Source organism: Ceratosolen solmsi, unplaced genomic scaffold (assembly GCF_000503995.2).
Source record: "Ceratosolen solmsi marchali unplaced genomic scaffold, CerSol_1.0 scaffold39, whole genome shotgun sequence".
NCBI lineage: Eukaryota > Metazoa > Arthropoda > Insecta > Hymenoptera > Agaonidae > Ceratosolen > Ceratosolen solmsi.
This window is the reverse complement of record NW_011948433.1, coordinates 1,196,371-1,221,666: the sequence shown is the minus strand read 5'-3', so window position 1 is coordinate 1,221,666 and position 25,296 is coordinate 1,196,371. Positions and strand designations below refer to the sequence as shown.

Sequence of the window (25,296 nt, the reverse complement as noted above, 5' to 3'; positions counted from 1 at the left end):
ATTATATAATCGTTGTTGCGGAATTTGCGTTCGCCATCCAAAAGAGATGTTTAAGAATTTGTAACTAATTGCGCGGATGGAATGAACATTACAATGAGTATCTATCGGATTGGAGTCCTTAAAGACTTTGTGAAAAAGTAATGCTATATTGAATTTCAATGCCGCAGCATCTGGATCTTATCGTCTGAATAAATATCGATTTTCATAATATGCGCGTTATTTCATTCGGTTCGATTGCCCAAAACACGAGCATAAAATTGGAATGTAACGAGATCAAAGGAGGTGCAGAAGGCACGAAAGAGAAAGAAAATAGTGACTTTGTACAAGGAAAAGGCGTGCGCGCAATGAGTGTGGTTTAGCATCATTAAAAGTAAAGCGATCGGCGATTAAGGACGGCGCTCGGTTCGCGCAGGCGTATCCAGCCGCGTTTCGCGTGCGATGTCTCAATCTCTTATGTGCCATGTATACGGCATACTGCGGGAGGGTCTCTCTTCGAGAGAAAGTGAGACAAAGTAATATACAGCGAGCACTACTTGCTCGAATCAACATATCCAAATGAAAAGTAAGCAGCAATGCTTTCTTCATTCTTTTCATTCTTTATTGTATATTCGTCCTCATCCCTGCTGAGCTAATAAACATTCTGACTTTACCGGCTATTTTCGTCAAGTCTGCCAAGTTCCTATAGAATACCAAGCGTAATAATTTCTCATAGTCCTGTTAATAATCCTTTGATCCATCATTGATTTTTTTCATATCATTAGTGTATATATCATAAAGAACTAGTACTGAATTCATATTTTTCAATTTCAATCTATATTAATAGTTTTCACTGAAACAGTATTTATTCAGGTTACGTGTGGTTAACTTACAGGGGAGGGCATATGAATAAAATCTAGGAGAAAGAGAGGAAGGCGAATACGGTCACGAGAGCGATGATGACGCGATAGCCTTTCAATCTCTCTCTTTCTCTCTCTCTCTTTCTTTCTCTCTCTCTCTCTCTCTCTCTCTCTCTCTTTCTGTCCTCTTACTCACTTTCTTTCTCTTTTCTTCTTCTTCTTATTATTCTCTCTCTTTCTCAGCCTGTGTGCTCCACGGACGAATAAGCCAGACATCTCTTTGTTAGACCCGACCAGTTTTCTACTCTTCTTTGATGCTCTTATTTCTCTCTTTGTACCTCTCACTTTCTCTCATCATCATCATCATTTCTTCCTCTTTCTCTCTCTCTCTCTCACTCATTCTCTTTTTCTTTCTCTTCTCAATTTTGCTTTTGCAGAACACACTTGCAGATAAACATACAAAATGAATAAGGGATCTAAGTTGTATAATATATATATATATATATATATATATATATATATATATATATATATGTATGTATGTATATAGCTTTAAAATAAATAATAGAAAGAGTTCTCAAAAGACACGAAAAGATAGATAGATAGATAGACAGATAGGTAGATAAATTCAGAGAGAGAGAGAGAGAGAGAGAGAGAGAGAGAGAGGAAGGCAGAGAGAAATAACGTGTGTATAGTATGCGATTTTATTTGGTACCAGAGAAAACCGCTTGTTTTGCCCGCACAAGTATCAAGAAAGGAAAAAAATGTCATTGTACAATGTCAAGCACGTGCACTAAATGCAAGCTACAAAAGTATATGAATGTATGTATTTGTGCTTGTGGGAGTGTTATTTTAGTTTGTACCGTGAGAAGGTACAGAGGCGCTCGCTGGCTATTCAATTATCTTTTTTCATGACTTGCTAAAGATGTGTAAAAGAAGACAATTTTTTGTCATTCATTTGCCATTATATTGACTACTCCATTAATGATCGCCAATTAATTTTATGATTCTTGATCTTAGAAAATGCATCGACATTAATGTGATCATTGATGTTTGTAAGTAAATGTTACTTAACTAATTATTATAATAATCTGTCACGTCGTAGATTTATTAGCTGAAATTTTAGAGTAATTCATATGACTCGCAATGGTTATAGGGCGCATAGCATTTAAACGAAATTGCATTAGGTAATTTACCGACAAGCTTATTAAAACTAAAGCATTATCCGATTATTCAACTTCATTTCATTTAGATAATATAAAGCGCATAAAAATCTTCTTTTTCATTCAAGTAAAACATACGGGTATTTATCACCTAAATATTTTTTGCGTATTTACAACATTAAAGGGCCTAACTATTGAGACAATTAAATTTCACGTCGAAATTTCATCGCTAATTGCTCGGGTGGAGGAAAAAGATCAATTGACTGCGTCCTCGTGGTCCAGTAGCGTTCACAACTAAATGAACGTTTCCGAAATGAAAAAGCGAGAGGAAACAAGAAGCGGTAAAGCGACTCATCGAATGTGTCTCGGTTCCCTCTCGCCGAAACGTAATTTGTCGCTCGCAAAATTCCGAGCAATTGCCACGAAGCTTTTTGCCAATACATCGAGCCTTTTTCTATTTCTCCTTTACTTTTCATTTATAATTCTTTACTTTTTTGCTTTTATACTTTTTTCTCATAGTATTAATGTACAATAATCATATAATAGTCTACACATTAATTTCATTAAATTATGAATTTTGTACAATTTAGACGAGGAGGTGGCTTGTAAGACATTTTCATAGCTCGTGTTTCTCTAATGTTTGCTCATTTTCTTGATTTCTCTTGGCTTGCATGCCCTGTTGCGAATTGTGCAAACGTATCACGGCTGTGAAGCCCTTGGGCATCTGCTTCGTGTCCACAATATATGTGTAAGTACTGGAGAACAAGAGCTCGCGTAGGCCGGAGCGTTTTATGCTTGCAACAACGAGACCTTCTCGAGCTCTTTTTGCTTTTAAGTGATGCTCTGCTCTTACTTCTACAAGCCAGATGAGACAGAATTAGAGAGAAGAAGAGAAGAAGAACTTGCGTCAGCCGTTCGTCCATCTCTAGGTGCACGCATGTAGCGATCGAGGGAGTTACATATTTGTTAGGGAACGGTGTATCTTTTCCCGTCGCGGACGTGCTCCGCCTGCGTAATTGAATAAAGATCTCTCCTTTCTTGAATCTAGAAGAGATAGAGAGAGAAGGAGAGTTAGAAATAGAGACAGTCAGAATGATAGTTAGATGTATAGGCACTGAAACAAAATACGTAAAAGAGAAATAGAGAACAAACGTAAGGAAATGAGAGAGAAGAGAAGAGAACACTGCCTTAAATATCGAGGTTTCGTCTGCGTCTGTGCTTCTTCTTGCTACTTTTTATTCTTCTTCTTCTTTTAAGTTTCATCGAATGAGAAAGAAAGAGGGAGAAAGAAAGACCAGCTGAGATGATGCGAGAAAGAGAGAAGTGAACATGGAGAAAGAGATAAAGAGAGAGATAAAGAGAGAGAGAGAGAGAGAGATTGAGAAAAAAAGAGTGAGAGAACGTTTGGTTGTTACCTTTTGACTTTCTCTTTTTCATGCTTGGATTTTGTGTTTATCGATCTTCATGCTTACTCGAGCCTAAGTTGCTAATTAACAACAACAAATATTTATCGATGACTTGTTATTTCTGCAGACATAATTTTACAAGTAATATCTTTACAAATAAAAGGACTTTAATATGTAATAAAGGGATAAATGCCAGTTTTATGATATTCATCATACTAGAAAATGAAAATTTATTATATAAATTTTTGTAGTTTTTAAATAATAAAAAAATATGAAAGAAAGATGTGCTACATCTTGACAGAATGATTTAGATATCGACAACGAGGCGATTTCGGCGCATGGAAAATTGCTCTCTCATTGTATTCGCTTCAGTCCTCTTCTTTTTTCTTGTACATCTCCCTTTTCTGCATCTCTCCCTCACTCTCTCTCTCTCTCTCTCTCTCTCTCTCTCTCTCGCCTTTTCTCCTTCCCGTTCTCCCCGACAGAGATTCCGGTCCTTTTTCTCCTCCATCTGTTGTCCTGCCCAAGCAGAGCAGAGGCGCGCGCGCACAGCACGATCTTCGTCGTACATACAGAGACGAAAACAAGACCATTTCGTTCGCAGTGGCCCATGAGCACACAGACGCTCATACTCGTATGCGCGTAAATACTCTTATGTGCATCCACACTTGCAATTCTGTATACACGCGGACACTTAGTATACATATGTGCACACAGAGGCATGAGCGAGCAGTGAGTGCTGCACTTTATCTCTCTCTCCTTCGTTGCTCTCAGGGCGCCGCCAGGCCTTCAAGCCACCAACCACTCGACCACCACCACCACCACCACCAATGCCCCGTATCCAGCGAATTATTTATGATACCTGATAGAGACACGGTCCTGAAGCGCTCGCAAGCGATGTCTACGAAGCCCAAGACCCACGCACGGCATGCCTCCTCCAATACGCAGACACAAACTTACACACCTATAACTCTATATATTCGATAATATGTACGCGTGGCTTTGTTTTTACCTTTCGATGTATGTATTTGTGGCAACTTCGATTCAGTTAGTTGTACTTTTTTCGTCCTCATGTACCTACAGTCGACACTCTTGTGTGGTTACCATTTTTGAGCACATACTTTAAAGCATTCCAAAGCCGTATTATATTTGCACGTTTAACACAAACACCAAGTCCTTAGTATTGGCCATATGAATTATATTTATGTATGATTATACATTTAATTGTAATGTATAAATGAACACCAGAATCGTCCTTCATAAAACATTATCATTTAATTATTAATTCTTCACATAAGATGACTCCATTCGTCTTATTACATTATTACTTAATATTAAACATTAACTATTAATTAATCACTTAAATGTATAATTTTTAGAATACACATGTGAATAAATCCTTAATATTTTTCAAATTTTCTAATATTCAATTTCATATCAATCAGTGAATATTGATATTTGAAATGATTTGCGATAATTTTTTTATGCCGCACACCTCAAAGCATAAGAGAGTATGAAATGTTGCCACCGTACGTACAATCTCGGGTGAGCCTCAGAAAAAATGAAGACATAAAAAAGCGCGCCACCTCCAGAAAGTAATTCGCGATAATGGCACATTCCAGACGCGGTGCAAAAATTGAACGGAACCTCTCTCGCTCACTTATCCGTGAGTGGAATATCGTATGAAAATCGAAATGCAAACAGCCATGGCTTTTACAACTTTTTTTGTTTATCTCGCCCCCTCCCCCCCAACCCCCCTCTCCCTTTTATTCTCTTTCTCTCTCACTCTCATTTTCTCTTCCCAATTTTTTCCTTCATTCTCTTTAAGCCACGTCGTATATCGAAAAAGAAGGAGAAAAAAGAAGAAGAAGAAGCTGCGCCGAAAAACGGGTTCGAGAACCTGGAAAGAAGAGTGAAAGAGAAAGAGGGAAAGAGAGCGTGAGAGAGAGAGAGAGAGAGAGAGAGAGAGAGAGAGAAGAGGAGGAGGAGGAGGAGTAGATAGTCAAAGTTTCTTGGTTTCTTTGCAACACGCACCTGCTTCGGATTAGCGTTTCAGTTTGGCGAATCCGATGTCCAGCTTTGTATGAAAGTCGAAACTTTCTATTTCCTTCTTCGCTCTTTTCTCTAACTTTCTTTATTTTTTTCTTGAAATCTCATCGTTTATCGGCTTTCGAACAAGAGAACGAAGAACGGCAAAACCACAGGACGTAATTCGTTATCCTTATATAGAAAATGTAGGGGGTTCAATGCGTGAAGAAAAGAAGAAAAATTCTCCTATTAGTTTGTTTTAAATTGTCGAACGACCTATTGCTTTTTGCGGTGACGCTAATGATTTCGGAGAAGAGCTTTTTAATAGAAGAGCTTATTAATAATTGAAATCGATAATGCGAATATAAATTTTTCATTTGTGTGTGTGGCCTAAATGCTCCATAATATCGAAACTCCAATGCATATAATGTTTTCAACGATATAAGTCAATTTGGGGAATAAGATATCCGTAGTATTATTTATCGTCGATCGATGTGTGAATTGAGAAACATTGCTCAGGGCAAAATCAGCTCCGAGCAGTTCATAAAAGAATTTAGTATCGGAGTAAAAGACAAGCAAAGGCATGCATCGTGCATTGAAATAGGAAAAAGAAATAAGGAAAACAAAAGACCGCGTCGATGATATCTCTTGCTGGTAATAACTTAATCGGACTTCGGGCGTAGTCATCGACAACTTCGAAGACACTGTCTTTCTCTTTCACTCTCTTTTACGAAGTATTTTCTTGCTCTCTCACTCTCCCTCTCTCTCTTTCTTTCTCTCTTGCTCGCTCGCTTGCTCTTTATCGTTCTCGCACTATGCGCTATTCTTTTATCGAGCTAAGAAGAAACGCCCGAAATGAAGGCGTGTAGTAGATGAGAATAAAAAGAGGTGGAAAAAATCCTCTCTTTTCGAAGAGGAGAAGTAGGAGGAAGCAAGTGAGGTACGAGAGAAGAAGATTGTACACGTGGGCGTCTCGGTGCTCATTTCGCCATCCTCTCGCTTATAAAAGAGTGTGTGCATGTTGCTCGTGCGATTCTCGCGTCTTTATCCTGAGGGCCTCTGAATCTTGTGGGAGGAACGTGCGCATGGCTTTTCTTGTTTTCTTTCTTTACTCTTCTGCAGAACTGTGTTTGCTCGATTTTATCAAGCGGCACTTGGATTGCGCGTGTTTATAGACAGACAAACGTACACAAGCACAATGTTACGTCCATGCATATGTATAATAATGTGGAACAAAAACATTTATCGACTATTCTGTAATGATCTGTTCAGAAGCCTTGGGCTTCTAAATAATTCAATATTGAATAGTTTCATTATCATGATAATTTAAAACATTATTATCATTAAAAAAGAAAAAAAAATCAACTTTTGCTAATTGACTTTAAATCACATCACTAAAAAATATCGCCAAATAAATGGAAAAATAAAGGAATGGAGCGATGGATAAGCAAAATAAGGCACGTCAAATTGTTATTTCATTGTTCTGAATAAGAAGACATGTGTGCCCAGTGTTCACAGCCTCTTGGTTATGTGGCTGCACACTAACTCCAAAAACTTTGCCAAAGGGAGATAGAAAAAGAAGGAAAGAGGCAACAAAGATTAAGACAGAGAAGAGCATAAAAGAAAAAGAATACAAACGAAGAAGAACGAGAGAGAGAGAGAGTGAGAGAGAGGGGGGGGGGTACAAGCGGAATATACGTATAGAGAAGAGTTTGGATACAACTGAGCGTACACGAGCGAGTACGAGAGTTGCTTCAACATAGTCCTTTTTCGTCGTTCATAAATCCTACCGCTCTCCACTTCTTCCTCTCTTTTCTTCTTTTCGTCTCTATCGTTTCGGATTTTAAACGCGGCCTCCGTAAGCCTACAATATTTCATTTTTCCGTTTTATGTACGTGGTCTTCGTATAAAAATATCACTTTCAATAATTCAGACTCTTTAATCTAGAGGTTCACACATACAACGATGTTATGAAAAAGACAAATTTGTAAGGAATCTTGATATGGTCCTTTATAGAGTTATATAAATTTTTAATTAATTCCTACATTAAAATTTGCATATCCAATATTTGTATGTGTTTGATGAATATTAAAAAATTATTTGGGTATTAAGAAATTTTTTTAGGCTGATTAAATTAATTTAACTGCGTGTCAAAGATAATTGAAAATTTTTCTTATAAAATCTGAAAATTTGACATGCTTTTTTCGATGCTTTAGAAAGTTATTAGACATTGAGGGAATTTTTATTTTCATGAATTTGATTCAATTGAAGATTCTACGTACGCTGGTTGAATTATGTTCTATCGAAAAATTTTCTTCAAATTTCTTCCCATAAAATGTATTGCAATCTATTAAAAGTCACTTCCTCGAATGAAAAAAAAGAACATGAATAAGAAAAGGAAAGATATAATAGTAGAAAAAAGGAGAGGTTATTGCACGCGCTTCAATTTTGAAACAAGCATAACTTATACATCCTAAGCTTTTCATTAAGGTAATAAAAGAAAGTTACTTCACCAGCCATTTGATGAGCGGACAATTCGAAAGAAGAAACAGGTTTTAACATCGGCAACATATGCCTGTATCAGCATTCAAAGAAATAAAAATACAAGAATAAGTACGAAAGAGCGCGCCTTCTTCACGGAATAAAAAGTAGGTAGAAAGCTCGAAGCTCGTGACGATAAGAAAATGAAGGATGCTTCGAAAAAGACACTAAGAGACTGCGAGGGCGCAAGGAAGTTTTTTATCTGTTGCGTAAGCGGGCGCGCGCGTGCAGCTCGCTATAAAGAGCCAAAAGAGCGCGTGGGCGGACGTCTCGTATAGTTGCACACGTATATAGTCGTTCACGGGCGATTTGCCTCCCATTTGGACGCGCACGTGCGCGCTCGTGCCTCACCCAAACTGCCGACTCTGCCCTTACAAATCACGAATTCCACTCCTCACTTTTGCCACGAGTACATAAACTCGTAAACCTCCGCCTCCCCCTCCTCAATACCCTCACCACCCTCTCTCATTCTCTCTCTCTCTCTCTCTCTCTCTCTCTCTCCCTCTTTCTCTCTTGTCGCCACCCCATCCTACCGCTATTCGTCTCCTCGATACTCAATGACAATCTCATTGGAGGGAGTGTCGATTTACATCTCAACACTACATTCAACGCCGTCTCTTCTGCATTCGTACTTTTGGTAATTGCTTCGTACGTCCTTCACCTGCGCGCGCGCACGCACACACGCACGCGCGCACGCACACTCTCCATTTTAAGTCACTGCTGATGTATTATTGGTATTCGTACGAAAGGGACAAGTGAAAATATTTTGCTTGTCAGTGTTGAGTAGATATTATTTCTCAGCGGAACGAGCAGGACAGACAAATTGTGCATTAAGACGCGTGGTACTCGTTGCTCAACATAAGAAATGGCATGAGATTTAAAAAGTGAAGGAATAACCAGCATGCAGACATAGATTGACAGGCCTATTTATTTAAATAATACGATAGTAGACACGCCGGTTGAAAGCTTTTTAGAAATTTTTTCGTTATTACGTCGTGTGAGTGAAGATATTGGGAAGAGAAACGATGTTTGAGGAGAAGCAAATTACGAAATATTTGTATCCTCAGTAGATATGCACGTGTGGACCGTTGGCCGCTTAAAAGAAGGGAAGGGGCACAATAAACCCCAAAGATGCGTGAATATCTTAATTAAGAAAAGCTATAAGGTCTATGGTGGACGCTTTCACGCGTTGAGTCGTTCGGCTCCTCCTTCCCTATAACTCTACCGCGCGTACACACGAGCGCCTATATCTATCCGGGGATTAACACGTTCCAGTGATTTAAGTGGAGTCTTCTTTACATATTGTAAGGCCGAATCAGCATAAATCTCGGTCTTGGCAATCTATGCCTCGCACGCCGCTCGTTGTTAGTCGCTCATCGCTCATTGTTCGTCATTTTGGATAAAAGACAAGCCGTACGTTTTTTCCTGAATATTCATAAAGCCCAAGTAATAATCCTTCGCAAAATTATACTCGTTTCCTTATTGTATTTACCGTGTCTTACATTGTTTTTAACTTACGCAGTGATCCATCATGTCTTTAATCCTGTATTCTGGCTTATAATTATTACCTCAATTTATATTTATAAAGATCTTGACATTGTCAAAGGCAATTCGTGCGTGCGCAAGAGCAGAGCAACGACAATATTTTTACGTTGATTGATTATTCAAGAATTTCTGAATTTAAATTATTTGTCAAGCGTCCTGACGAAGTTTAATCATTTAATAAATATTAATTAGTTATTTTTATTTCTTTTAAAGAATTCTGATAATGCGTTAGTATAGAACGGAATAAATGGAAAAAGAAATGTGTTCGCTTGTTGATTTGCGTTTTGAATACACAGACCGGACATCCGAGGGAGCCGCGACGAAATTTAGGACTAGTTATTCTAGTATATATATATATATATATATATATATATATGTGTGTGTGTGTGTGTGTGTGTGTATGTATGTATATATCTGTATATATCTATACACACACACACACACACACACACATTAAATTCTTTAGTTTAAAAAATTCTCTATTAAAACTGAACTGTCGCAATTGGTTTACCGATGTAACGATTTATTTAGTTCGAAATCAAGTGTTCCCTTATTTTAAGTATATACAATTATTTAAAGTGTTATGATTTCAGAACGAGCAAGAACACAGCGTTTGTTACTAGTACGAACAGGTAAAATATACTTTAGTATCCATGGCTTACTTTTTCAAATTCCTAAGAATTACTTGTCCGCTTTATTCTAAGACTTGTTTGAATTTACAAACAGCAGAATAACTTGGTGAATTTATCATTCTTAATAGTTATTTTAGTTCAAGAATATTAAAATACTTAAAGTAATGTACTTGTTACTGAAGAAGGATCTAATTCAAGTCATACAAAAGGCGTTAATAACAGCATTGGCAAAAGGAAGTAGGACGAATGGGCAGAAGGGAAGAGGGAGAAAGCGCGGAGTAGCTTGGTAAATTAGCGGTCTTTGGGGCTTTAAAAATAGTTCGCCGTCTCTCTTAGTCAGGACTTCGGAGCTTCGCAACAAGATCGACATAAAGGAACCGAACGAAACGAGCCGAAGATGCAACGAAAAGGGAAAGGCGCGTATTTGCTACTCGCTGTTTTCTCGTTTGGCGATCAAAGCTCTCGCTCGTCCTCTTTATCTCCGGCTCTCTTTGTCGTGCAATAAGAAAGGTCCAGCGCGCGCGCATGCACATACGTAGCCAGACTCTCCCTTTGCTATATATAAAGTTATACGAGCGTGTAGGCACGGGAAAAAAGCCGCGCAGGCGACGCGACGCACAACACCAAAGTACCGCGACCTGTCTTATTGGGGAACACACGCAACCACAAAGGATTAAACTTCACTCTTTCTCTTTCTCTCTTGGCTTCTATTATTTTCTTTTCTTCTACTTTCTATGGGATTACTTTCTTGTGAGATTTGCCGAACTTAGGTCACTGGACTATCAACGATTTTATTATTTTACGAATGCTGGAATAGTGGTGTAATAATTGTGGAATGTTCTTAATGGGCTAAAAATTTACCACTGACCGTCGTTAATATCCGTACTTTTTAATTTCGCGTTTACAAGGTTCTTAAGCTTAAGTTTTTTTTATAAATTATTTCATGTAAACATACATTAATCGTGACACTTTTTACTACTTTCCTTCTAAAATTATTATGTGTTGAAATATTTTTTAGATGTCGAAATTGATTGCGCGTAAAGAAAAAATGTCTGTGCAATGTTGAATTACAAAGGCAAATATAAGACTTATTAATACGTACCCATAAATACAAACTTGATTTATATTTTAATAACTCATTATGTGTGAAATCTTCGTAAAATCTTAGCATTCAATTGAAATAATATAATTATGGAACAATCGACAATAGTACGCACGAATTGCTAGTCGAATTTATTAACTTTGTTACTAGAACGTTTCTAAAGACTTATCTAAGAATAATATCTCTAGGTAATATTAGAACACAGCGCCAAGTAACGCTTGAGCTTAATACTACGAATACTTTCTAAATTTACGAAATAATCGGCCCTTACAACGATATGCTTAACATACAATGAAATAATCTTTTAAATAATTGGTGAGCATCCTACGAATGCAGTCTTAAAACGACTTGTTTTTGTTCGATCTTTTGACCAAAGAACAATATTGGTCTACGACGGCCTTATACTTTTTCACTTCCTTTCTCGTTTCCGTTCGACGACGGCTCAATAATATTACTCGCTTTCTGCCCTCTAACGCTCCACATTTTTTGCTGCCAGTTTACAATCTCTCTACATCCTCGGAGCGTTCCATCAATTGCCGCATTCCTTATTTCCGGTTGTTTTCAGCAACGCCTCATTTGACGAGCGGTTGGTTAGTTGGTTGGTTGGTTGGTTGCTTGGTTGGTCCCTTCGACGAGGGCGAAACCAAGAGCGGGCGCGCAAACAAGAGAACGAACGAGTGAACGAGCGTGAGTCCAACTCCAAATGCAAGAGCGAGACGAGAGCGAAAGAATCGTATTTTTGAAGTCTTAGAGCCTACGAGAAAAGAGAATACGTGGTGCGCACATGTGAGGCCATATGTCGAGGAGAAGCGAGGCGAGCCACGCGCCTGCACGCCGATAAATATCGTTCCACTCGGCAGCTCTATAATATTCGACAATCTTCACGTGTATTTGGGAAAGGGGGCCCAAAACTAGTGCTGACCTTCGCACGCGTTGCTTCAGACCAACGCCCGCGGCTACTCGCGACTCTCCCTTAACCAATTCCTTCTGCCGCCCCGTTATAAAGCGATAATTACACTTTTTGTACGCAATCGTCTCCCCATAAATTTTAACCACTTAATGTATCTTGATGGAGATCTTTGTCTTTGCTTTTTCTTATATTTTTTGTATAAAACATTTGAGCGTTTATCTATTATTTTCATATTTACACACGTTACACCCGTTATGTACGTTAGTCTGTAAATTGTTGACCAACTGAAGCACTTTTGGTTACAATATTAGCAATGATGATGACAACAACGACAACAACGACGATAACGACAACTATTATGACCAATGATGATGATGATGATGATGATGATGGTGATGATGATGATGATGATGATAATGATAAAAATAATAATTATTTCGTAATAGCTCGTATAAGAATCAACAAAGATAATTGATAAACAGTGGCAAACGATTTATTCGAGATACTTCGTATGCACGTCAATCTTCTCACTCATAAGCGATTTCTGCAAGGCACTTAATTGTTTCTGGGAAGTCTGTCGAGAAGGAGGCCGTGGCAAAATGAGTAAAGAAAAAGAAAAGTGCGAATTTGAAGGCGAGATCTGGAGAAGGACGCGTGAGCGAGCGAGAGACAGAGGGGGGGGGGGGGGGGGGGGGGGAGGGAGAGAGAGAGAGAGAGTGAGCGAATCGATGGGTCTTAGTGTGCATTTAAAGGGCGGATGATTTCGCAGCATTTGCGGCGCCTCGGGCAAGGTGATAGATAAAGATAGATGCGTTGGTTTCCGGCGTGTCACGTTAACAAGTTCGGGATCTTATGCACTCTGGTTCAACTATATATGTACTATACACATGCCTAAGGGCTGGAAGAATAGACACGCGCCACGACTAAAGAGCAGACGAGAATGAGCGAAACGACATGACGGATGAACACAGGAGGCGCAAAGACTGCGTAATATATAAGGCATCCGACATATTCATTATAATTAACGTTAAACTAACGATTATTTATCGTACACGTATAGGATATTTATCATAAATTCTCGACTAACTTTAGCCAATGATGTATGCCGTGACTGTGAAGCTGATAAATTTAAAAACAAATGGCATAATTTTATTAGAAATGAGTTAAATTTGGACGATTGGGCAGTGGGCGGGGTTGGAGGCAGGGGTGGATTTGGCTATGTACGAATGCGGTTTAGGGTACTGGCGGTGGATGGCGGGGGTAGGTAAGGGAAGTAAGGATTGAACGGAATAGGAAAATTATGGGACGAAAAGTGAGGGCCAACGGGAGAAACGAGAGTCTCGGTCGTTTCGGAGCGAGACTAAAAACAAAGAGGGAAAAAGCAAGGAAACGAGTTGCATATTTAACGTAAGCTCAAGTCATCTGGCGCTCGGCAGTCGGCAGACTCTCCCGTAGAGAGGCTGGCGGTGCTGAGAAATTGAAAATAGAATTAGGCGCCGAGGGCAATTGCGGATGGGCGCGGCTCTCAGATGTAAAAGAGGGCCGCGAGGAGGTTGCGGCTGGAGTTGCGCCGAGTTTCAAGGGTCGGCTGACGAAGTTGACGATGTTTTCATTGCAATTACCTTGCGCGCGACGCCTCATCTTTCAAGTGCCGTCTCGTTATCGCGGCCGCTTCCGGAGATCGAGCTTTTCGTCGCCGAGCTCCCCCTGAGGCATTATGCGCCGCAATTTACAGAGCCCAAGCTTTTGAGGAATCGATTTTAGCTGGGAGGACGGGATGATGGATCGCTTTAAAGTACGCAAATGATTGATGCGCCGCAAATCCCTCTCTACCTTCATTCTGGATTTATCTGTTTTTAATGACGCTTCGAAACGAAGCTTTCGACTCCAATTAAAGTATATAAAGTTGTCGGTAGCTGGGTATCGCATGACCGTTCCTCTTTCTCATTGCAGATTGTCAGGGAGCACGAGTCTCAGCAGTCCATCGGGTGGTAACGGCGGTAGCGGCGGCAACGGCGCCACCGACGGCGAAGGTGGCGGCGGTGGCGGCGGCGGCGGCGGCGGCGGCGGCGGCGGAGGGAGCGACGGGGCTGTCGGGAACCCGAGCGCCAGCGGCGATTTCCTCCGCAGGAGTCACCCCCTCTCGGAGCACGCGGCGCTCCATCCCGCCTATCGGCTCAACTACATGGACCACCTTTACCACCAGCTCCAGGCCTCCACGCACAGCCCCAGCGCCTCCTTGCACGGTACGTCACAATTCACACCCTTTTCTGACCTTTACTCTAAATGACTTTTAGCTCGTGGATGAAGAGAGTCCGCGTCTTGATTACATGTTAATATAATATTTTATATTACGTCCAGGCGCCTGTATTTTCATAAGGCAAAGTATTTTAATGCTAGGTGACAATGAATTACCGTTTCGTTTATCAAAATGTCCTTACGTCATCCAAATGTAAAAATTATGTAGAACTGCTTCTGGTTATATTGATTAATATTTCATGCTTCTCTCAGACAATGAATTGCTTTTCCCTTTAATTTTGTTGAATTGAAATGAAGCTTGCTTATTTTGTATTTACCTTTGCCAATTAACAAACATATAAAATAATTTTATCTTTGAAAACGTATGTAAAATGTATGAACTATGAATAATAAAGATAAATGAAAATAATGTTTTAATGAATGTTATAATACTGAAATTAAAATAAAATTTCCTCTAATAAGTTCCTCAAACACATATAGACATATGTGGTAGTAAAGATAAGTATTTTATCAATTAGACATTTCAAGAGTTGATTTAAAGGAATATATTGGTTATATATTGGCTATATTGGTAATAAAAAATATAATAATAATAATAATAATAATAATAATAATACATTGAAAGGAGTAAAATAATGGAGCTGTTGGTAGTTATTAATGTATAGCAAATACTTTGCATGAATCGTCGTATTGTTACAAAAGATGGCTAAAGAAGTGCATATCGTCACCACATACGGGCGGATGGTTTCAATACAAGTACTTTTTCTATAAGATCTTGTTGTGTCGAAACTGCCCGCATTTCCGGCGGATATCTAATATAAATGATCTATAGTCGCGATATTGTAAGATAGTCGTGCAACATATATATATATATATATATATATATATATATATATACAAGAATATGTCTCAGATTCCAATGAAAAGCGAGATACGTAAGGTTCCTAACGAATATCTTTATAGCCTTTTGAGAATCCATAGATGATTCGTTTTTGATGATATAATTGATTAAATGGCTTTAATAATAATCTCTATCATAAAAATAGATTAACATAGAAAATTAGACTTTCCTAGCTTGGGATTAAGATTAAACAATGATTTTCTTATTTTATCATAGGACTGGGTGGTTTGGGGCCAGAATATCTTTTACATGCAGCTGGTCCTGGAAGTACAATAGCTTCATCAGAATTTCCATTTTCAATTGATGGTAAGTAAAATTTCAGTTATGTCATTCAAATGTTATTTAAATTATTAAATAATTTTTTGATGTGATAAAAGGAGTTTGTTTGCGTGTTGTGAGAGAAAATTTTTTTTAATTTTTCCTCCGCTCCCTCCATCCTCCATTGTAAAATATAGCAACAAAATTTATTTCTATAATTGCCTGCTCTTAATAAACATTGGCGCGATAAAAATCAATAGAACTCTAAATTTTATTTAAATCTCTTTATAAATTATTTGTCATAAATATAATTTTTTCTCTAAGAATTCTAATAATGTCATGCTTAATATATAGTAAAATTAATATATATTGAGTAAATACACATGTTTTCAGATAAATATGTATTACATTGCTTTAAATATACAATACTATGAGAACAAATACAATAGTAATTCTAAAATTGATAATAGTAATAAAAAAAAAATTCTCTCAGAAGATTGTCGATTTTCATAACAAAAATAATTTCATTAATCTGTAGACCAAGATTAATAAAATACAAAATCTTAATAATACTTTCATTCCCAGCTAGCCTCTAGTAGCTGGATTGCATATAAAATTTACGTTAATCGTTGCATTATCAAACATACAAATTAATTGGATTATATTGAAGATGATGAACGTATGAAGTATTGAGTATAATATATTAATAATTACACAAAACATTAAAATTGGATAATATATTCATTGAATTAAATGTAATCCTAGAAACGTATAATAGTATTTGTGAAAAGATGTTAAGTTTAAAGGAGTAGTATTTACAGGAGTAACTAAAGGCTAGTCGTGCGAAAAGACTAAATTATTTTTGCCATTGTTCTTAATTCCGAGGATGCTGCTTTTCTCTATCTTGGCTTCGGATATTTAGGTAGAACGAATTGAGATGATTAAAAGTGAAGTGGAGAGAACCGAGATACTAGCATGCAAGCTGTAACTGTATGGTGGGAGCGTATCGCGATAAGGGCAAGAACAACAACGGCATAAACACAGCATGAAAGAGTAAGGAGAGATAGAGAGTGGGGGAAAGGGAGGGAGATATGGAGAGTGGGAGAGATAAAGAGTGAGAGAGAGAGAGAGAGAGAGAGAGAGAGAGAGAAAGGGGAGAGCAGAAATCCGAGGACATGGGTGAGATATACATGGCAAGCAGTCGAAGGGACAGTCGAGAGATTGCGCTTGCAGTCGAAGAGGACTAGCTGCTAACCAATGGTAGTTGGCGATCGAGGAAACACGGAGATGAAGAGAGTGAGAGAAACTGAGAGAGAGAGAGAGAGAGAGAGAAAGAGAGAGAGAGAGAGAGAGAGAGACAGCGAGGAGCTCGTTAGCCGCGTCCGCACGCTATGGCGCATAATTGAATCAGCTCGATAGAGCAACACGACCTCATTAACACCTTAGCGCCAACCCTACAGGTTGTCTCACGTTTCACAGTAGTGTCAGTGCTGCGAGATCTCGCTAGTACTTTACTGCCAGCACTGGCTTCTCTTGGCTCGTCCTCCGCTCATTAATAAAAATGCATAAGGCCGTCGAAGAAAAGATTTTTTTAAGCAGAATATCACGCTACTTTCCCCTCCATTAAACAGAATACATTGAATCCATAGAATTTTACTGGCAGGTTGAGAAATATTTTCCCTTCTAGAGCATTGGCTTCGGCATGCCCCATGATTTTTAAGAAGAAGAAGAAGAAGAAGAAGAAGAAGAAGAATAAGAAGAAGAAGAAGGAGAAGAAAAATGTGCATTAAAAAAGAAATAATATCTTATCCTTAGTAGACGGCTTTTATCGAGCCTATCGATGCTACCGATTCAGCAAATTTACATGTCTCAATTCGGTTATGCGAGTGCGCATCCGACATTCGCGAATGTATCCACTCCGCCCCTTAATTTTCATGCGCATCGTGGTGAGCGACCACTAGTACCCGAGAAGAACGTGGGATATATAAGCGTCCGAGACTTATAATGAATTAGATTAGCTGAGCCAACATGTATATTGCTGCTTAATTAATCAATGAACTCATGTACGAATTTGCATTTTTATTCAGGCCAGTATCGAGCAGCACGACGCTTTTTCTTCTGCTGACTGGAATCGTTCTGTCTCTCAAGCCTTAATTATATACTATGTCATGTCAGAAAAATTCTTCTTATTAGCTTCCATTTTGTTCAATCATCGATAATTTATTTATAGCGTAAGAAATAATGTCGCATTTACATTTTGATTCAACTTTGTAATTTATAGTAGCATGAAATGCCGTTAATAGCATTGTATATCGAATGTTAGACGAGGTGTTATTTTTAATAAAAAAAAAACAAAAAAAAAACAAAAAAAAATAACGCAATTTTACTTTTTGCTTGAAATTAATTTATTAAAATAATCAATGAAGAGGTGATCGAAGTGAAATATTTTCTTAAAAAATAATTAATTTTCAATGGCAATTATGCTTGCTTAGAAGTTTATTGTAATTATATATAAAATCATTTTACACGCGAGAATTATTACATAAATGTAATCCACGAGTAATCCAGCAGCCTTAGAAATATTCTTCAAGAAATGTTCTCGACTAAAGCTTATGACTTCAAGCGCTTTATTCATTCGCGAAAGCCCGCAAGTGTAGCCGTTAAGCTGGAGATACATAAATCTACATTTTATGTCTCTCGCACATTATGTTAATACGAAAAATGTCCATTGCCTAGCAATATGCGAAAAAAAAATGTTTTTTATGTAAATTAAAACATAAATTTTCATCACTGTTTGTATGGTTACGTTTTGTCACATCCGTTCAAATACGAAATCATAAAAATTTTCGATGTTTGAAATTTAGTTTCATTATAAGATATATCGATAAAAATCATTAAAAAAAAGTAATTAAAATTTATTGGATTCGGTGCGAAATATATAATTAAATGAAAATAAAATAAACATCAAATCCGAATCCATAGCCGAATGTTAATCTTTGTCCATTAAGACATAAAACGTAAGGTTAAACTGCAAATGAGCGCTTTATGAGATGATTTGCTACGATACTTAAAAGCTTCGCCTCTCCGCCGAATGCCATAGTTTCATGGTCAATTTAACAAGGTAAGTATCTCGTACCATCAAATCGATTGTAAAATTGTACAATCAATCATTCAATCTGGAGTAATCTGCGCCTAATAAAAACAAAAAACAAAACAAAACAAAAAAAAAAAAGAAAAAAAGCAAAAACAAAAAGAAAAAAAGCAAAAACAAAAGATAACCAACGTGAGCTCTATGTAAGGAGATGTTAGAGACTGAACAAAGAAACAGCAAGTGAAAAAAAAAGCATAAGAATGAGAAAAAAGGAAAAATTATGTATGGGGTTGATCGATCGGAAGTAATGAATTCACCACGAGTCTCAGCGGGCAAAAAAAGGGGTGTACAGTGGACCACCGCAGATTCGCTGTGGCACATAAAGATTATTCGAAAATCGGGGCACGCCAGGTAACTTTACACTCACTTTTGCTGGACCGCCTGAAAACCGAGATTTCTTCTTTCTCTCTTGAATCGGTCTCGGTCTCTCTCTCTCTCTCTCTCTCTCTCGCCTTCATTCCCAGTTTACAAAGGGTGCTCACAAACTTTCTCATGAAACAACCTTTAGAACAATGAATAAGTTATGCAAATATACGAGCTAGCTTGAAGAGACTATGAGAGGTGATTATTAGCGTACGTATGGCCCTTTACTTTCTCCGTTTCTGTTTATTTTCCATTCTCATTCCTTTTTATTTTTAACTAACCATGCGAGGTGTTTATTGTTTTGCAAACAAATATAATATGCGGTTTTTTCTTTCTTTATGGTTAACTTATGAGATTTATCACAACGTATTTGTGAATGTCAACAAGTGCTGAACTCTGTTACACGAACTTGTCATCATTACGTACTCTTAATTCCATACTTTTAATATTCCGTTATATTTCTCATTATCTACATTCTCGTAACGAGCATTGGCGAAGTATTTTTTTTTTTTAATTTTTTTGTTTGTTTTTTTTTTTTATTTTTCAATTATTGAAACGGATTTAACAATGTGTTTATATTGAAATTTTATCCAACGACTTTTCTCAATTTCGAATTGCCTTTTAGTTAAAAGTTGACCTTACTTTGACAATGGATCATGGCTAATTACATAAAAATGAAACGAGGCCACCAATTAGCGGGACATTCGTGAGAAAAAAATTGCCATCTATAAAGATTGGGACAATATTCATGGGATAAGTAATTTGTGCCTTAATGCTTACAAAAGTCAAGGAGTGTAATCCGAGCAGGGAATTCAAGATAACTCCATTCCACATTTTTACTACATATACGTTTTCGCACTCTTGTAGCCTTGGTGTTCCTTTTGCCTCTATGCGACGTTGTCAAGTAAAGAAGGCAACGAAAGCAAGAGAAAGAAGAAGTCTACGAACCGAGCGGGGCCTGTGGTTTCGGGCAAATCGACGTTAAAATGCCGAGACCGCAGCCGTACCTGCAGTCACTTCTCCTTTTTCATCTTTTTATGTAAACGATTACTTGCACGCGCATGCATAGTTGTCCGTGCAGTAAGAGTCACCACACGAAAAACACATTAAGAATATTTATCAGTTATCCTACTTTAATCGTAATCGTACTCACGAACGTACCGCAACAATGTCTCAATTTTAACCTTCGTTAAGTCGTTTCTGCTCGTTATCATCGGGCCAGCTTATCATCGAATCTGATTGTCCGGTCAATATAAAGTTGCGCCAATGGTAATTGGTACGTTGAGTCAACAAATTCGGAATACAACGTTCTTAATGTATTTAAAGCGACGAAGCGACTTCCGTATCAATTCGAGTCCAAAGCCTCTCCCTACGACTCTCAGGGCATATTGTATTTTGAAAAGTGCTGAATATGAAATCGTTATTAATCAGATTTAAACAATCCGTCAGCTTACTTTCTATCACAACTCGCAACTTCCTACAATAAAATATAGTTTAAACTTAACGGCGAACGATAATCGATTACATTTTTTAATTAAACATATTGATTGCAAATATAAAACTATCGATATATAATCAAAACATAGATTCTAGCTTTTAATTAAAAAATATAATATTCAACAACTCGCGGAGTTACATTTTTATTAAGTTTTATGATATATGTCTGTTTTGACTTACAGGCTCTAGATTGGGCAGTCCTCGAGCTTCAGCAATAAGGGCTAGTCGTAAAAGGGCACTGAGCAGCTCTCCATATTCAGACCGTTTCGACATCGACAGCATGATTCGTTTCAGTCCCAACAGTTTGGCCTCCATTGTCAATGGTTCCCGAAGTAGCAGCGCAAGTGGTAGTTACGGTCACCTTTCCGCAGGTTAGTTTTATTCTATTTCATTTTTCGGTCATTTGTCTTGTTCGCTAGATGAATTACAAATTGCGCATAAAAGAACATAGTGGCTTTGGAGGCGCTTCTTTTCTCTTTTTTGTTGTTTTGTTGTTGTTGTTTTTGTTGTTGTTTTATTGTTTTTTTGTTTTTTTTTGTTTTTTTTGTTGTTGTTGTTGTTTGTTTTTTTTTTTTGTTCTTTTTTGCGTATTAACACTACGGATGGTGGATTTTTTCATTCTTTTTTCTTCTTTCTTTTTCTCCACTTAATATTATTAAGAATTTGTGTACTTTTTCGTAGATTGTTGATTGATGTAGGTCAGTATGATAATGAATGTAATATTGGGATTAAATTGGGATAATATCAATATGCAATTTACATAATTACGAAGATATAAGGTAATTTAATAATCTCTTTAAAAAAAAAAAACTAAACTAATAATCATCTATCGATTATCTATTAAGAATATATATTTTTTATTTTTTATGGGTGTCTTGAACAATCGCCCTTGTTGATTATAATGGTATTAAATTAATTAATAAAGGAATGCATAGGGTGTCTGGAATTTTTAAAAATTTTGTTTAATATTTTATCAATACATTGTTATATTAAAACAAAAAAGAAAAGAATTTAACTTTATAAAAAAATTAAAATGTTATTGTATATTGTAAAGCAACTTGTGTTTTTTCCTTCTATGCCTTTTTTAAAAATTGCTAGCTTGAGATATTCGTAAAAGGAAAGGTACCCATCCCTCGTTTTCTTAGAAAGACTGACTTGTACTTCTCATATTTCTTCGTATTTTTAATACAATGTATTGAGAAGTTGGACATTTGAAAAATTAAAATTTCAAAATCTTCATATTGTGTTAAATTTTTGAAAATTTATACAATTAGTTTTTGTTTCTTTTTTATTTGGGATGAAAACCCAGTGGTATTGTATAGTTTGCAGTGTCGTTTGAAAGAGAGGAAAAATTATGGGTACAAGACATTAATATAAAGCATTGTCGTCTCAGAAAGTAGTTAAATGGACAATTTGCAGTCTGAGTGATTAGGCAATCTCATGAATCATCGGCTAAGTTAACCAAGCTTGCCTATTTATAAATTCAAGCAATTATTTAATTGCAGTGCTTTATGTATAAATAATAAGTGAATAACTTTTCAATTTAATTTCAAAATATAATTGAACTCGTTATGTATCACTGTCACTGCATGTGTTTAGTAATTTTTCTCGCAAATGTTTTTCCCCCTGCTCACACATATTCAATTATTATACTAGATAAATAATTATTATAACAATTCTTAGACATAATTAAACGGTAATCCCGTATAAATCGTATAATTACACTAGATAAGCTTGATTCAATCTTACAAATAAGCTTACTTAACCGCGCATTATAATTTTAATGAACGTGTAAGCGCTAATAATAATCTATGTAAATTATGATGCTGTGAGAAAGGGTTGGCTTTGAAATATCCGAATGCCCTCATTAGATATTCAATTTTATGCTTTACGTAAGAACAATGTATGCGCGTATGACTCTACATTGATATATAAAGATCTCGAGTTGCCCTTTTGATACTTTTTACACTTTTAAACACGAACATAAACTTTTTGACATTGCTGATATAATGTACGACTGCAATGGGCAGAGAAAGTAATATTTTATTCAAGAAAGGGGAAAATATTAAATGTATATTTAAAGGTCGAGAAATAGGCGTAACGCAAGTCGCTTAAGAGTATTTATTATAATTTGGTAATTCATGGTAGTCATGATTGATAAACTGACTGCAAAGTACATCGCAAAATGTAATTTTTATTCATGCAGTAGCGTTCATAAAATTCACAAGTCCATCGAGACATAGGGAGCGTCGGGGAGACGATGAAGAGGCGACAAGGAGGCGACGAGTCGACGAGTCGACGAGACGCGCAGAGAGACGAGACGAGCCACTGGGTTGCGACGCTCACTTTTTTTTTCAATATGTAAATGTGTCCGCTTGGATATATGGGCTGATTCATTGAAATGATTTAGCACGCTTGCCTGGGATGAGGCGAGAGCGATAAATAGTGCTCGCGGAGAAGGAAAAAGCGGAGGAGGAAGGGAGGAGAATTTTGTATGCATGCAGCCCGTGGCTGCCGGAAGTGCGAGGACGCGCGCGTCGACTGACAAATCAACAGGCAGGCTAACTAACTGGCCTTTTAACCAATATCTCGTGTAGGCATCGAACTTTCTACGGCACTACTGTCCACAAATTCGTTCGACTCGATCGTCGTCGATACTATCTTGGCCCTACACCCAGGTACCTTTCCGCGCGTGAAAATACCTTCTCGAGCAGTGAAAATTCCCAAAATTGTTCGAGACTTCAATATTTCCGAGACACGCGTCACTGCATCTTGTCGAGTTTCAGAATTTGGGGAACATTCTAGCATCTAGCCTGGCCATCTATGTAGTTGCTAAGGGCACGGGAAGGGCGATATGTGGAGTTTATTTTTTTATTTTTTTATTTTTTTATTTTTTGTTTTGTTTTGTTTTTTTTTTCTTTTTGAATGTCGGGGGCGGGAGGGAGAGAGGGTGGAGTATGGAGAGAGGAGGAGTAGTAGAAGGGAGGAGAAGCACGGCTTCTCGAACCAAATGCTTCGAATAGGAAAGTCTTGGTCGCCAAATGGCGCGATTAAACCTTAAAAAATAGCTGGAACTCTGGACTCTTATTTTGCAGCAATGAGCCCGGCTCTGGGCATGCACCCGGGTATGGCACCGCATCTACAGCAGCTCCAAGCTCACCTGTTACGGAGCGCGGCGGCAGCGGCCCTCCTGCCCCACGGTCATCCCTTGCAGCCGCCTCCGCCGCCGCCGCCACCGCCGCAGAGCCAGCCGCAGCCACCTACCCAGCATCCTCATGGACACGCTCACAACCATGCCCACGGCCACCCCCATTCCCATACGCACGCGCACACGCACGCGCATGGTTTAGCGGCCCACACGCAGCTCTACCCCGTCTCGCCGCACACAGCCCACGTGGCCCACGGGGCCGTTCCACCAAAAGCCGAGGTACATCAACATTTCCCTCCCTATCTATTTCTCAAGCTCTCCCCGTTTGCCTCGTTACCCCTCCCGCCATACGCACTCAATCCACTCGGCAGGATTAACGGAGGGAGCCGAGCCATCTTGATATAACGTTAGTTCCGTTCGCGCGACTACTTTCAACCGCTCCGCGCTTGGCCAATATCGTTCCACACGTCGTACGGTGGTCGCTGAAGGCGGAGTGTTCGGTGGGGTTAGGGAGGGTAACGAGAGGTGTCGCGTCGGGACTAAGGTGCTGGGCGCACAAGCGACGCGCTCGGAATCTCTTGATTAAAATGAGAATAAAGTCCATTCTATTATTCCGACTTATTTCACGCATGCTCGTTAAAATAATAAAGAAAGAAAGGCGCGACGATATCACAAAGAGGATAAAGCGAGCGAAAGCAGGAGTCAATCGTCTTGGGGCCCGCTTTCGCGGAGGGCTTATCCGCTCGTACGTGGTCGCTGCGGGTGTCGATTCGATCTCCAGCCAGCGAATAATGCCCGAACAAATCGGCGCGGCCAGCGCGAGCGGGAGGCCGCGGACGGGCCCTTCGGAGTTCGGAGGAGCAGCGGATTGGGTTACCCCGTGTACCCTGCACGCTCCTCGAGTTACAAGCAATCTCGCGCACATTATTTCGCCCAACTTATGTTCGCCTTGACTACTTCCAAAACCATTCGCCATCGATCGTGACATCTGACTGAAAATAATTATCCGCGTCCCCCCCCCCCCCCTCCCCCAACCCCATCCCCATCCCCACACGCTACGAATCTTTTTTCTCCATTTTGCTTTCTATTTTTTACTTTTTATTCTCGAACCTTCTTTTTCTCCACTGCTTCTTGCCGCTTTATCTTTCCTCCGTTGATTTATTCGCGTCTATACGCTCAGCCAGTTACTCATTTTCTCTCGTCTCTCTCTCTCTCTCTCTCTCTCTCTCTCTCTCTCTCCCTCCCCGTATATCGCCCTTCTTCTCCCTCTTCAACTATTTATTTATTTTCGTTCCCTTTTCTCATATGCTTCCTCCTCATTTTCTTTTTGTCTTTGGGCCATGTGCTCGTATTTACTTTCAATTTTTAATAACTTAAAGGAATCGTAAGTGCTGCTTTTTAAATTGATACTCCAACTTTCTGCTCCTCTTAAGCTAAAGCCATCTTATTCGTTTTAATTACCTCTCGATGTTATTTTATAACAACTTTTATAATTCATTAATACCAATTTTTCGAATTACCTTGTTATTTATTATTAATTTAAGTCAACGAAGCTC

The 25,296-nt window shown here is 38.4% G+C and overlaps 1 protein-coding gene across 1 annotated transcript in view; it reads left to right on the top strand.

Annotated features, from left to right (window-relative positions):
- ci (transcriptional activator cubitus interruptus) overlaps positions 1–25,296 on the top strand; it is a 71,523-nt gene that overhangs the window by 40,790 nt on the left and 5,437 nt on the right. The window contains exons 2-5 of the mRNA XM_011502583.1: positions 14,117–14,409; positions 15,540–15,629; positions 20,775–20,963; positions 23,688–24,019. Of these exons, the coding sequence (XP_011500885.1) occupies positions 14,117–14,409; positions 15,540–15,629; positions 20,775–20,963; positions 23,688–24,019 (904 nt within the window). The remainder of the gene's footprint in view (positions 1–14,116; positions 14,410–15,539; positions 15,630–20,774; positions 20,964–23,687; positions 24,020–25,296) is intronic.